The 15,623-nt window shown below is 48.4% G+C and overlaps 1 protein-coding gene across 1 annotated transcript in view; it reads left to right on the top strand.

Moving 5' to 3' along the window:
* Positions 1-15,623, top strand: part of PTPRN2 (protein tyrosine phosphatase receptor type N2) — a 586,957-nt gene that overhangs the window by 483,649 nt on the left and 87,685 nt on the right. The window contains exon 13 of the mRNA XM_088521231.1: positions 12,092-12,295. Coding sequence (XP_088377357.1) covers positions 12,092-12,295 — 204 coding nt within the window. The remainder of the gene's footprint in view (positions 1-12,091; positions 12,296-15,623) is intronic.

Below are 15,623 nucleotides of genomic sequence, written 5' to 3'. Positions count from 1 at the left end.
ACTTTGACTGCAGCATATTTTCTTCTGCTTCCATATGATCAGACTGTTATTCAGATGGACCTTGTTCTCCACTGAAATCTGTGAGTTTGTCAGTGATTCCCCAAAGAAGGATCCAGTAGAAGAGTATGTGTGATTAATAATATACTGCAGATACTGGCACAAAGAAATGGAAACTAGATGGTATATCATAGAAAATGAATACCGTAACTTAAATTAGTTTAAATTAGGAAATTTCTCAGCTTAAAAAAAAATCTTACTTTCAGCTATGACATTAAAATTCTCTGTTCAAAGAAAGTCTGTGTACTCTGTCTCCTCTCAGATATTTTTGTTTCTATTCATCTTGTCTACTATTATGCTATTATATATATTGAAAATTATTCTGTCCCTCTGAGACTTTTACTGGTGTTTCTTACCTTCTGTTTCCTTTGCTGCTCTTGACTTTTGTTGCCTCCTTTCTCAGTCAGGGATTTGAATAAGGGGAGGACAGTGGTTTTGGTAGCACAAGCTTTAAAACAGGACAAACTAAAACCAAAAGTTGGTCATGCTGTGATACAGGCTAACTGAGGCAAAACCATCCCTACCTTTAAAGGAGAGTGTATTATATTCTTAAACTAATGAATCACTGGATATGTTGCAGCTGTTAACGGTCTGTGAGTAATGCCTGGAAGCCCATGTTTAAACACAAGGGAAATCTTCCCATTTTTTAAGGGAATTCTCTGATACTGTTTCTGTGGTGATTTTTGTAAGAGGATAATGTTTGTTTCCACTGATTTTTACATGTAGAGTACAGTAGAGTAATGAATACTGAAGGCAAATGAAAAGGAATTGGGTTTGTTATTGAACCCTTTGGACAAGCAGGAGACCATATGCATCTCATGAGCCCTTGACTGGAGGCCTAAGGAGCCTTAGGTGGTTCACGGGCTTTGCCTTGGCTTCTTGGAAGCAAGAAAACAGTGAGGAAGACACAAGTACACGTGCAGCATTGTTGGTGGGCACAGCAAACAATTCCAAGTGGCTGGAGATCAAATATTTAACTTACTGATCCCAACACTTAAGGAACAAAACGGTTAAAAATGGTGAAATGGAGATAATGGCTTTGTAAAAGGTAGAGCTTAGAGCATGCCTTTGCTCCCAACGGCATCTTCTTCATTTGCTCAAAGAGCTGAAGAGCAAAATGTTTCTATTATTAATGTAGCCATAAATAAAATTTAAAACTCTTCCATTACATTAATGTTTTTGAGCAGGGGAATACTTTAAGACATAGTTGCCATTTTATTATGAAATCAGGCCCTCGTATCCTTTTGTCCCATAAGCCATTCTAGAGGCGGCACAGGTTTTGAATGTGGCACACCTCTCCTGGCCTTCAAGGTGACCTGGAAGAGAGCTACAGGCACGAAGTGATCGACCCAAGCCCCGCACCGGCAGCTCTTGTCTCTTGTGTTTAATGTCCATCCGGAGGTCTCAGTCTGGCACCTTCATGAGGCCCGTGAGAAGCACAATGCCTTCAGCAGCACCGACAGGAGGGTCAGAGGAGGGCTGGAAGGATTTTCAGAGGACATTTTTCCTTAAGTACTGATTTTCATTAATTCCCTTCAGTTCTCCCCATGAATTTAATGTGCAAAACTTAGGAGTAGCTGTGTCTTACGTCTAATTCATTGTGGAAAACTAGATGCTATACAAAGTATAGAAGAGGTGTTTGTACAAGAACCCCCGTTCCCGCGGTCTGCATCTGAAGGAGTTGCATGGCCCATTATTAGGATTATTAACTACTTAAAATTTGATAGTAATTCAAGATAAATCTTTGGGATTTGTTGAAGGCTCTTTGAACAAAGGTGTCATATGTAGAGTGAGTATCTGACAGGACAGAACAGGTAAAACAAACTCTTCTTTCAAAGCCTGAGGCAAATTATCCACTTGGTGCACAGAGCTCCACTGAAGTCAGCTGCAGTTCAGTCAAGCATCTGGCTACCAGTAGACAGCAAGTATACAAATGAGAAAATTATCATAGTCTTGTCAAATTATCATAGAGCAAAAGACTATAACTGATACTACTTCAAATACCGCAGTAGTTTAGAAAGTAAGCTGACACAGAGTCTTTAATTTCTATAATTATTATTTTATATGGCTTATCTATTCATGGAGGTATCATACAAAAAACTGGTCTGCAGATCTTTTTAAAAGTTTGTCAGTGCATGTGGAAGGGATCAAACCATGATCCCTTCATTCTTTGCCCCTCCACATCTCCCAATGAAGTCTACAAGAGCCCAGCAACAGGCACATGGACATTGTTCTCCTTTCTTTTCATTAAAAAGACTTCAGAAACAGTCAAGCACCAAGTGACTGGGCATGATCGAAAGCCTTCAGACCGTATCTTCATGTAGAGTCCATTGACATACATGTATCCATACAACAGCAAGACTCTAGACTCGAAAGTCTTCCTGGCGTAAAAAGAATTTCAATCTACAGCACTTGCTTTGGAAATTCACTGACAGACTGAATGTGTGTGTATCAGCATGCCTCATTACATGCAAAATTGAGAATGAGTAGTTTTTAAACGGTATTTATGACTCCATATGAAATCTAAAGGTAGAAATTCAAAGAGTGTATTTTAAAAGTAACTGAGCAATACATTCATTTTGCCTTTCCTTTTTTTATAACGAGAAAAAGCAAAACTTTTCAACGTTCTTCAACGCCTTTGTGACTCAGAAAAGAAAAGGGCCATTCTGGAAGTTACCCGGTATCTCTCTGTCTCCCTTCCTCCATGTGTCAGGGTTTTCTTTCTCTTTTTGTTAAGTTACTGTACGGAATCTAGTTATATTGAAAATGGCACAGAGACACAAAGCGTCTGCTTGCTTTACTAACCATGGACCTGCTTCCGCTCCTGTTGGAACCAAGGGGCATTTTGTCATTGATTTCAGTAGGAGGAGAAACACAAGAGCAAATTGCTTTCTAAAATAAGGAATTGGTGGGAGAGCGGAGGCAGGGGGAATCTTCTCTGTTAGATATAGATCTATACAGATTGACTATAGATAGAATGAAATCCATATCAAATGGATTTATTTAATCTCTGGAAAGTTTGCCTTTGCCAAATTACCAGCTGAAGCCCAGTATGGGTCACAGTATGAAAGGAAGATCCCGATTAGTGATGCTGAAGCAATGGGAACACCAGTCAGAAATCTTAAGCAAGGTGGAACGCAATTGGTGGATGACCTTGCTGATCAATCGGTGTCCTGTAATTCTGCTTGGTGACGATTAGACCTGACTTATATACCAGTTAAAATGCTGCCTCAATACGTTGTTGGAAAAGGTGTGTTTTACCCAAAGATAGTCTTTGTCTGCTGCCAAACACGGAAGGTCAGTGTAAACAGAAGCTCAACAGCAGCGGGGTTCCCATGAAGTATGAAAGGACTTTGGAAACCAGCTGCTTTAAAACTTCAAATCATGGATAAAAGCATTTTGCTATTTTAAAATTATGAAGTAAACAATTTAAAACTAATAAAAATGTTCTAACCTCAGATTCAGGTAGGCTGCAGGTGAAATTAGAACAATATAATGAAGAGCAATTTCCAAACATAATCTTTGTTTGTCCTGAGGCTGTCAGTATTAGAAGGTAAGAGGGAAGGAGCAGTGTTTGTGTCAAACATAGAAAGCACAAATCTTAATTTCTGATCTCATATGTGTTTGCAGCACTGGCTACTATTCTGCAAATACTTTTTCATTTGTAAATTGGGCTAATCAGTGTCCACTTGAAGAAAAATAAACACTTGCCTTACTACAATAGTAAAATAACCTCTTAACAAAAATAATCCATAATCCACTTTTGTTACAGTAAAGAAAACCAACACCTAAAGTTATCTAAATTCTTGGCATGTACAATACTGATGTATAAAGTAAGTTCAGCATTTCCATGATAGTCACATTTAGTTGTAACAAGATCATAGTGTAAAATCATGCATTTCTCACAATGTTTTACTGTTAAACAGCTTTCGAGGTGGCATTTTATAGAAGCTTCTTAATCAGGCTTTCATAATAACAGTAGTTAGTCTCTTATGTTATAACTTAAATTAATATTTTTATCTATATTCCGTGAATGTAAACCTAATCATAATGCAATTAAGGTTCCGATATTACAAGCATTTTCATGAAATATTGATTTACTTATCATAAAGCCTGACCCTTCAAACATCTACTCTTGTGTTCCAGTTGTGATTCTAATTAATTCCATTGATTTGTAAAGAATTTCTCAGATGCAGGTGGGCAGGATGGGGCTCTAATTACAAAAGGACTCAAACTGAAACGCATGGGCAACATGTTCCAAAACCCCTGCTATGAATCCCCAGGTATTTTGAAACTTTTTTCCCCTCTGCTTTGTTTTCCTTCAGTTGCTCCTGCTGCTTGGACATCTGAGGTGTAGGGTACTCACTGAAGGATAGAGAATGGCCTTTTATTTCGGGATGACCCTGCTCCATCTTGCTGTGTGGTGTGTCCCAAGAAAGGGGTTCGCCTGCAAACATAAAACATGCCATCTTTAATTCAGTTGAATATTAAAACTGCTTTTGGTCTTCTTGTTTTATAATATTCTGACTGCAGCTCGATAAGCCTCATGTGCAAGTGGATTGGGGAGATCTGATAGGGTTTTTTTGTATAAATTTGGAAAAATATAATAAAATCTTACTCTGTTTTAAAATATCCGTAAAGGCGCATCCAGTTTTATATCACTAATTGCAAGCAATACGATACCAGAATGCCACTTTTTAGGGCTGTATCAACCAGCATGTGTAATGGAGCTGACCATTCTCAGCCCACTGGATTTGGGAACCTCCAAATACTTCTGCGTCTTTTTACTGCTTAAAAATAAAGAGGCAAAAGGACCAAATTGAACAAGGAACTAATCGATAGAAAAATTTGCATTCAAGTTTGTTTGATTTGATGAAGCATAGGACTGTTTTATTTATTGAAGCTGTATTAATGTAATTAAAATAAATGGAAAATGCACTCTTTAATTAATATTTCTAAGCTGTCTCTGAAGAACAGTATGCAGCTTGAATGTAGTTGATCATTTAAAAATGCAAGACAGATTAATTAGATTCAAATCTTCGCCAGAATGAAATCATTTTCTTAATAAAGCTAAGAGCCCTAGAATTTGCTTGGAAGTCGAAAGTGTCTGGGGGTGATCTTCCGAGACAAGCATGAGAAGATAAGACATAGCACTCAGGAAAGCTTAGTGGCTGCAAACCCTCCTAAATCCATCTTCAAATTATGATCCTGGACAACGTTTTTATTTATAAAAAAGCTATGGTGCTTTCATTCCATGGGGAATCTCTTAAAACATGCATTCCTGAAGTCAAGGTAATTTGAAAAAAAAAATGCTCATAGGAAGCAATAGTGAATATTTGGAAAAGATTTTCTTTGTTCATAGGAAAAAAGGAGAATCAACTTTTATCTTCAGATCCTCGGGGATGGAAAATACATGAAAAATCTCATATAATGGACTTGGAGTTGTATTTCAGTAGCAAGACTCCAAAAGATGTTAGATAAAAGTTTGAAATGAGAGAGCAATGAAATTAAATGGCATTTCAGCTTTATCACATATCCTTTAAAGCAATGCAAATGTATTTCATGCTATACATTGTGAATGCATTTGAGGAAAGAAGTAACTAAACTTAAAATAAAACATTGCAGACAGATTTGTAGCCTTAGAAATCAAGACAAAAAGGCTGGTGGGGGGAGTTCTTATTCCATTAAGAAGAGGAGATTTTTTGGAAGTCCCAGCAACTGTTGCTGTTTCTCAAACAGTTGCTTTTGCTATAAAGATTTGTGTTTTAGAATCATTCACATTGTAGCCTTAACATATAGAGTATTTCTAGTTTAGGCATAATTTAAAGACAGCTCTTGAATTTGCATGACTATTAACATGGATTTTCAAAATACTAGTAACTAAACATACTACAAACAGACAGAGGGCCTCAAACTCATTTTTACCTTTGAATTCATGTGTTTTCCAAGAAAATGGCATGAAAATTTCAAGGCATTCTATACCAAAGTGTAGCTGATATCAAGTTTTTGCAGTCCTATTTAGAAACACACCAAATCATATGGGAAAATGGATTTAGAGCCCTTACTGTAAGTTATTCAGAAGAAAACGGGATTTTATCAAATAACAATAATTTAGTTGACAAATAAGAGCTGTGAATAACAGCATTGGGAAGACTTTAAACAAATTTTAAAAGATTCATTTATTAAAGGTAGCAAATTATCATCTTGTTTCTTGTTTCTGGCAAAACATCCATGTTTTAAATGACCAGCACATGAACTGAAGTAAAACATTCTCATCTGGGTGATGTAGCTCCCAAACATATTTTGCCACCCTGTCAATATTGTAGTTAGCAAGTCAGAAAAGTAATTAGGAATATATAAATATATGGTAAATTGATATAGTTCACTTCAAACTTCTCAAAACTTCACTGTATGAGAAAAGGAGGCATTTTAAGCAGCATTTTGTTCTTTCATGGTGCTTTCAGTGAGTCCGTTCCACGTGCAACGGGTTATAAACTGGCTGCTTGGAGAGGATGCACTATTTGCCCGGGAAAGTAAAATATTTGTGAGTAAGAAGTATAACGGCCAGGGCTATGGGGAGTATTTGCGAGTCGGCGGTGGTTCGTTGCGGGGCGGATGCACAAACACGCGTGTCCTTTCCACACCTCAGGGCAGGTGCCGTCGTGTCCCCCCGAGGGGCCCTGTGCTCTGTGTTTCCCTTATCTTTATTTTAAACGCATTTTCGGGAGGAAGCCTGCAGGCGCCCACGCCGTATTGTCATGCAAATGCGCTCAGGTTCTCCCCGCCGCCCGCCTGTGGTTTGGGCGGTTTGGGGGGGTTTCTCCGCCATTGTTCCGCGCTCCCATCTTGCGAGAGGGGCGCCCGCAAAAGGGGAGCGGACGGGGGAGAAAACGCGTAAAAATAACGGCAAAAACAACCCAAAACAACAACAAAAAATCCCGCACCTCCGCGGCGCCCGCCCCCTGCGGCTGAGTGACAGCGCGCGCGCCCAATGAGCGGCGAGCGGCGCCGGCGCGCGCCGCCCCCCCGCGCCCGTGGCCGCCGGCGGCGTGCGGAGGGCGGCGTCGCCATGGCAACCGCGGCCCGGGCCATGTGCGGCGGCCGCCCCCATATAAGGGAGGGCGGCGGCGGGTGCGCGCAGGCAGCGCCCGCGCCCCGCGGGGCCCCGCGCCGCCTTTGTGCGCGCCCGGGAGGCGGCCGAGCCCCGGAGCAGGAGGGTCGCTGAGCCCCGCAGCGAGCAGCGCGGCCCCAGGTACCGGCGGCGGCTCCGCGGGAGGGGTGGAGGGGGACGCGCTGCGCGGCCGCGCTGCCCGCCCGCCCCGTCGGGGCGCTCGGAGCCGCCGTGCGCGGCGCGGCGGGAGCGCCCCGGGCCGCCGGTGCCGAGGCGCGGCGGGCGGCTCCGGGCTCGCCGTGCGCGGCCCCGGCGGGGCTCCCGCTCGCCCGGCGGGACCCGCGTCTCGGGCGCCGCTTCGAGCCCCGTGGCCGCGCGCGCGGGATCGGCGCGGGGCGTCGCGCTCCGAGGAGCCCTCTGCGCGCGGGCTGTGCGCGCCGGCACCTGCGCCTGCCCTCCGAGCCGCTCCGCGATGAGGAATGGACCCGCGTGCGGTGCCGCCGTCCCGCTGCCCTCCCCGAGCGCTCCCGGGAAGAGGCGCCCGGGGAGGCTCCCGCACCGCGGTGTCCCGGTGCCCTCCTCTCCGCCGCCCCTGTGCCAAACGGGCGGCCCCGCTCCTGCGTCCTGCACGGCCACGGATGTGGCTGACCGGCTTCCCCGTCACATACGGTCCCTGCGGGGTCACAGGATGCTGTAGGATCTTGTGCTGCACTCTTTAAGGAGATGCCGACTTTTTTTTTTTAAAGGCACCCAGATCATCAGGAAAAATCTCGGACCTCTTTCCGTCTCCTTTTGCAACCGTGCACCTTCCACACCACAAACTTCTTTGGGGCGCTTGGACATTTTGACGTTTTGGCATCCGCTCAAAGCGGGATGCAGGATAACATCTGCGATTTCTTTTAACCCTAACCAGAAACTTCACTTTTGATTCGCTTTTAGGAAGCCAGAGGGAAATACCTACCATTGATCAAGGGATCTTTGAACCCGCTGCATTCTTGATTGTGTTCGGTCATTGTTAGCAGCATTAATCCTGCTAAAAGGTATAGAGACGCTCCGGAGCGCTTTGTGGTGTTGAAGGTTGCGGAAAGATCATTGTCCCCCTGCAGATGAATAGATGTGTGGCTCTCGCAGTGACCTTTCTCAGTGATTTGAATAAGCTGCAGCTCCCAGAAATCCATCTGCCTTTTGTGCTTGGCGATTTTTGTCTAATCTTTCCAACCCCTAAAAGAAGCAAAAAGTGCCTTCCCAGCCGATCTCATCCTGCCGGGGAGAAGCGTTAAATTGTCCGCGTTGCAGGTGACGAACTGACATCTGCTCCAAGTGAGCCCCGCATCCAGCGCGCCCGGTGCCCTGGGCGCCTCTCCCGAGCTCTGCAGCTCCTGCCTTCAAACGCCAACAAGTAGCCCGGGTTCCGCAGCGCGGGAGCGCGGCGCTAAACGCCCCAAATCCCGCCTGCGCTTCCCGGGAAAATCACCGGACCCTGGTGACGGGAGCGCCGAGGAGGGGAAGCACAAGCCAGAAGCGAGGGAGAGGCTCCTTTTATTTGTGTTCCTGGTTTTATTTGAGGATTTTTGTGGTGGTAGCTCGTTTTCGGAGCAGCCAGGCTTGTGCTACCTGCTTGGTTATCCACTAGACTATCAAAACTTAAACAATGTGTGTATGCCTATATCTCAAATAATGTTTCGTCAGGCGCTTACTAGATGTGGATTTAAGTTTGGATCAATTTAAATGAACCTACATACACTTGTATATAGGTATGTATATAGCCATATATGAATTCCACAAATACATCCATACATCTCTCTATTTCCAAAACGAGAAAATAATAAGCGTATCCCTTAGGATTTGTTTAAATGTCAGTGGTTAAGGCTACTAGCTCTTTTTTGTTTGTTTAAAAAAAAAACAAAACAAAAAAAAAACCCTGAAACTTAGTGGAGTTTATTCTTAAAAATAATCATTTTCTTGTAGAATTCTTTTCTTCTCCCTGGGCACTTTTTTCCCCCCTTCCCTGAAAGGCAGATTTGCAAGTACAATTTCATCTGCACAGAGGAACAATAGCTTTCAGTTGCACAAAGGACTTCTCCCACCCCGAATCCCCACCACAATGCCTCCTGCTCTGATAATAGCTTCTGAAAAGATTTTGTAATGCACAGAATTAATACATGATTATTTCCGCCTCGATTCTCTCATTTATTAGATTCTATAGTGAATTCCAAATTAAAAATAGCACCTCTGCAGGACTTTTAAAAAATGCTTTAATATTTTGAAACAAATCATATCCTGAAGTTTACCATTATCACTCTTGTTTACCAAGTAATCTGGATTTTATTTTTAATAATGGTCTGAAACAAGACTTGTCTGATAGAACTGTAAAAATCAAAGTGTGCAAAAATTGCAACAAAGATAGTGCCTGGTGTTTTAAAATGGATTGTGAATGTGTCCCTCTTATGAACTGGGGCTTGGTTTGGATGCAGAAAATGGGGTCTTCATTGAGAAAGGACTTTTTTTAAGAGTGTAGACCCACTGCTTTGGGTCACCTTTTCTTGGAGGAAAAGCAAACTTAAACATCAGCGCCGGGTGGAGTTGGGCGCCCGCAAGGAGCGGGATCCAGTGCCCAAGCGGAGATGGGAATTGCCCAGGTGCCGAGGCGGCCGGGAGGGGAGCATCCGCATCCCTGCTCCGGCAGCGCATCCACCCCGGCCCCAAGAACTTACTGACACAAAAGTGCCTTAAATATTTAGCGGCGTTTGCCTGGAAGGGGTTTGAAACGTAGCCCGCGGAGCCGCATCCCGGGATGCTGCGACGGAGGAGCGTGGCCTGTCGCTTCGGGAAGCGAGTTGGGAGCAGAGCAGAGGCACTGCTGCACTTACTGCTGCTCTGGGCTCGGATGGAAGAGGTGCTTGAGCCGGAGAGCTCCTGTGCGACTGGATCCTAAGCATCTTCCGCCACCCTCTAAAGAGGGGGAAAAGCCCCCGACCTGTGTGGATGAAGGAGCTCTGCGGAGGCGTCGCGGTTGCTGCGATGCCACCCTAAGGCGGGGGGATGTTGTCCCCTGGCCTCTGAAGTGAGGCTGGGCCTCGCCAAGCAAGGCAGGAAGGGCCGGGGAGCTCGAGCCGCCTCCTGGAGCCCCTTTCCAAGCCCTCCCTTGAGGAAGGGGTAGCTTCTCCTTCGCTGGTGCTCTGTGATGCTGTATAATTTTTTGGAGAGGAAATATTTCAGGGGAGCTTCAATATATTCTGTTATACGGCATTTAAAAAATGCATAGTTACATGTAGCTGAGTTAATATTTAATTAGGTGTAATTTAGGTGGTCTAGGTATTTGGGAAGCCTTTGGGGGGCAGGGAGGAGGGTTGATTTGTTTTTCCTGTTATGCAACAGCTTTTGCATCCGGCTGGGGGGTTGCAGAGGAGCGTGGCTTTAAAAGAGAGGGTGTCCCCCCCCAAGGAAAAAAAAAAGTCGGATTCATAAATATTGGAGCGCTTTTTGCTCTATTCCGAGCCGGGCTGCCAGGGCGCCTCTAACGCGGGCCGGGGGGAGCGCGGGGCTCCCGGCTGCGCGGGGCCGGGCAGGGGGCGGGCGGGAGCCCCCCCGGGCCCGTGTTTCACCCGCTCGCGCCCGGAGCGGACGCGGGTTAAAGAGGCGGCTCCGCGGGGCGGGGGCGGCTGGGGGCTGAGGAGCCCCCCAGGCGGCCGCGGGCACTGGAGCCGGTAGGAGGGACCCGCGGCCGTCGGGGGCGGCCGCTCGGAGCGGGGCCCGGGGCGGAGGAAGGTCCCGGGGCGGGAGCCGCAGCTGGCGCCTTCCCCGCGGTGCTAATGGGGCAGCGCGGGGCGCCCCGGCCGCGGGAGCGCAGGGCACGCGCGGGGGGAGGCGGCCCCGCGCCGGGGGCAGCGCCGGCTCCTGCTGCCTCTCGGGATGCGGAGGAGGGGCCGGCGCGGGGGGGCTGCGCGGGTGCGGAGGCGGCCCCCGCTGCTCGCAGAGCCGTCGGGGCCGGGGCCGCGGCCGCGCGCGCAGGGCCGGGCGCCGCCTGCAGAAGCGGCGTTTGCACCGCCGCGATCCGCCGCGCAAGGAGGCTAATTAATGACGAGCTTTTACAGTCAAGACCAGCGCTAATTGCTTCGGTGGCCTTTATGATCACGAGATAAAAATGGACCGGGCCTGACACAAGAGCCGCTGTGTACACTGCAAGGCGGCAGGAAATTAAGAGCTGGCGAGCTGAATGCGGAGCAGAAAATTACTAATAGAGGAGAGATAATGAATAGGCCGGCCAGGCATTCAGGGGGAAAAATCCATTTTGTTACCACGCGAAATTAGGTGCTGGAAAAGGAGTCCGCTAATTGTTCTCATCTTGTAGCGAGCAGGACGGGGCCGGGCCGCGCTTTCCCATTCATTTCCCCGCTAATTGTGGCGGGGGGGGCGCGGGCCGAGCGAGTCGCGCCGCAATTTGCGCGCCCGGCCCTTTCATTTTCACGTTGCGTTTTTAATTGTTACTAATACAGCTTATAATGAAGCTAATGAGGGGAAATCATTGTACAACTTTTTTTTTTTTTTTTTTTTTTTTTTTGGTAAGCGCGTGGAAACGAGGAATGTAACTAGACGGATTCTCTCCTATCACCGCAAAAAAAGTAATTTAGAGGAGCTTTGGATTATGGTTTTTTTTTAATCTGCTTTTTTCTCTCCACAACAGGCGTAAGGACCGTCGCCGAGTTTTTTTATTGCTATTTTTGTTTATTATTATTATTTTGTGAACGCTGCCCCGCGCTTTGAAGGGGACGCGGCGCGGGGCGGGGGGGGGGCGCGGGTGTTGCGCGCTCCCCGCCCCCGCGCGGGGTGGGAGCCGGGGGCTGGGGCGGGGGGGGCTCCTCGCGGGCCGCTCCGCGCAGCCCCGCGCACCTCACCGAGCGCTGCCTCTCTCTCCCCCTGCAGGGCGGCGCCGTGTCCGCGCTGCCGCGGCGCGCGCGCCGCGCGGAGCCCGCCCCGTTCCTGCTGCTCACGCTCCTCTCCCTCGCCTGCATCGGCGCCGTCCTGGCCGCGGCGGCCGCCGCCTCGTGCGCGCGCCGCCGCCGCGCGCGCCGCCGCGCCGCCGACCTGCCCGCGCTGCGCGCCGCCGACGCCACCGCCGCCTACCAGGTAAGGAGCGCGCGCGCGCCGCGGTAACGGCCGGAGGGAGCCCGCGGCGCCGCCGCCCGCTCGGCCGCTCTGTTCCGCGGGGTCCAACGGCCGCGGCGCCGCGCGGGGAGCGGCGTCCCGAGCGGAGCGGAGCGGAGCGCCCGCTTCCTCCGGGACCCCCTCCCCGCGCCCGGGTTCCGGGCTGAGCGCTGCCGCTGGCAGAACTTCCCCGTCCCGCTGTCCCCGCCGCGGCGCCTGCCGCGCGGGTTCGGCCCTGCCATAAAGCGCTTTCTTTTGGCCAAGTTTCATTATATCTTGTGGCGCTCAGGATCGGGCGTGATGCCCTTTCCGTATCCCGGAGCTGGGATAGGTTAAATTTGGCTCCAGGGACCCACGTTTCCTAGCAAAGTTTGGGTCTTTTTGTAGCTCTTCAAAGTTAAATGTGCAATATGCTTAGTACCTCTCTCTCCCGAGAGTAGGTCCAGAGAGTTTCTCACCTGAGATTGATAAGCACAGACCCTTCTGTGAGAATTGGTGTCTTCAGAAAGTGGCTTAGCTTTTCTGTGGGGAAAAATAAAATCTTCAAATTTACTTAAAATCTTCACATTTAATAACCACTAAAGCAAGAAGGAGAGCAGAGGTGCTTCCTATGGAAAAATGCAGTGTCTGCCAGGGTAAAGTGTGAAAAATACAGCAACTTCTTAAATGAATTTTGTTGGCCAAAGAGGAGACCTCGATCATAAATATATTTCCTTTTTTTTTTGCTTTATTCATTTATTTTATTAGGGAGAGTGCTGTTGGCTTATTTGAACAACAGAAGAGATAGGTGATCTTTTCCTTTCGTTAAATATGAGTACAAGAATTTTTAATTTAAAAGGAAAAAAAAAGCCCTCCGTGTCCCCAAATTACACTTGAAACTGAATTTGTGATAATTAACAGGACAATCTTCCTAGTGACAGCTCTAATTAATAGTATCTGTAATTAAAATCGTGCCCTTCCAGCAGGAAAATTGTTTGAATTTCTTGGAGTGACCTTTTTTGCCATTTCTCTTGGGAGCACAGTGGTTAAGTTGATATTGATTTTATAATGAGCTCTGGTTTGTTTAATAAGAATCCGTAATCCAGACACTAAATGAAATGTGTGCTTCATTTCTTCTCCCCGTATTTATATATTTTTTAAGACTTCCCTAAGTGTTATTTGTGGGGTTTAAAAAACCACTGTCGTTTGCAGGATGCTCTTCAGCTTCGCGGTAGTGAGACTGTGTCACTATATTTGGTGTCTGAGCCCAGTATTAACCGCCTGACTTCTGCAGCACTTCTGCTGGCTTTTCAGGAAAATGCTTGTCAGGAATGGGGTGGAAATACGTTTTTCCTTAAGTACAAATGTTTCCAAGGGCTTTGCTCTACTCCCGTGGAAGTAAGCGGGGATTTTGCTGGTTGATTTGGTGGCAGCAGCGGAGGTCTCGGTCCTCCCAGACCGTCGGGCAGCACCGATGCCGCTCAGCCGCGCTCCGTCCAAGCGAATCACAGGGCTGGATTCTGCGTGGAAGAAACGGCGTGGATTTCGGGAGCAGCAGCATGGAGCCCTGCTCTCCTGGTGGCCGCCACCGTAGGCTGAGCTGTGTTAAGTCTCGTGGCTGGCTGGTGCGTCGAAGCAAGTGCGGTTTGGAGAGCATCAGTTGGGCGTCGGAACAGGCTCCAGCCACCCTTCTTGCCTGGCCTGGCCTCACAGGGGAATAGCAACCGCGTTGATGCTGGAAGGAGAGCCCAGGTAGCTTTGGACACGGCGCGTGCCTCGCTCCCTGCCCTAGAGTCTAGTCTGTTTTCCAAGTCCATGCCCAGTTCCCTGTTCCGGGGTGTCTAAAACCAAGTGGCATCTCGGTAGCCGTTGAGCTCTTCCCGCGTGACACTCCAGCGAATGACAGGCTGCTGTTCACAGCCGACGTGCCGATTCACATTCAGTTTTCTAAACGTGAAGGGGGAGGTCGGTCGCTAAGAAAGGGCCTGGTGGTCCAGGGTGATTCAGAGCATGGTCCTACCTGCTTCTTTTATTCCCATCCTTCCCAAATGTCAGCACGATTTTGCTTGCGGGTAGGCGAGACGGACCTGCGCCTCCAGGTGCAGGTTGAGCCCGGAAAGCTCCCCAGGGGTTTTAGCTGCCGCTTCCCCTCCCGGGAGCTCTGAGGAGCCTTCTCCCTGCAGCGGGGCTTCTCCTTCGGTGTCTGTGGGCTGAGCGTTTGCGCTGGGACTCGACGCTGGCCGGAGCCACGAGGCTGCTGCCCCCGACACTGCGTGACAGCAGCAGCACCTTTAGGCGACACCCTACGATCCGAGGGACTCGCCGTGTTTAAAGACTAAGCAGCAGCCTTAAGCATCAGACACAGCCGAGGTGCCGCGCACAGCGGAAGCTCTGTCTCTCACAGAAAAACCCCTCAGAAATTGCAGGCTGCTTTAACGAGGCTGCGCTGAAGGAGCGCAGCGTATCCTGCGAACGCGTGCCCGCGTGCCAGCCCTTTCCGAGGGCCTTTTAAAGGCTCCTCCGGCGCTTTCAGACCACACGTGTAATGATTAGATAAGTCGGCGTCGGCGCGCGCGGATGAGCAGGACGCGGCTCTTCCCGGCTGGCCCGCGCGCGCGGATGAGCAGGACGCGGCTCTTCCCGGCTGGCCCGCGCGCACATGCGCACGCGCCCGGCCCTCGCTTTGATCCCCTTTGAAGAGCCAGTTTAGCATTCGGCAACTCCCTGAGATTAGGGCAGAACCGTTGGAGGAATTTTCAGCTCTTTGATTTATTGCACAACGCCGAGCAGATTTTCTCCGTGCGCTTTGAAGCCTTTTGAACATAACCCAGGGAAAAACCGGCCATTCAGGCGCTGGGGGCAGGCTGCAAGCGGGGCCACTAAGTGCACATCTTGCTTGTCACTGTTCCCATTAGTGAGCAATTTATTAATGTAATGAGTGTGCGCTAGTGACTGCTGCTATTTAGGGATGCTCTGCTGGATTCAGGGTGATGTATTTGAGAGTCCAGCTGAACCCTGGCTTTTGACCCCAGGGTGGAGAACGCTGCGTTTTGCAGGGAGATGTTAAATCATCGGCATATTTTATATTTTGAGTCACAGAACTTCAGCATGGACAGAATCTCCTGATGATCCGCAAAAGATCAGCCAATAATGGAATTTAAGCACAAAAGTTAAATACATTGAAAGCTGACTTTTTAATATTTCTACGTTCTTTTTGATTTTCTAACTTCTTTAACCAGTGGGGAGACGAAGAGAGAGGCTCCACAATGAAGCCCTTCTCCAACAGCCCCGAGACACACAAGGGTGCACGAGCGGTGCAGCTGCGTTCAGC

The sequence above is a fragment of the Tinamus guttatus genome, unplaced genomic scaffold, assembly GCF_059628265.1.
Source record: "Tinamus guttatus ecotype Peru unplaced genomic scaffold, ASM5962826v1 Tinamus_guttatus_pri_ptg000006l, whole genome shotgun sequence".
NCBI lineage: Eukaryota > Metazoa > Chordata > Aves > Tinamiformes > Tinamidae > Tinamus > Tinamus guttatus.
This window is presented reverse-complemented; position numbering and strand designations above follow the sequence as displayed.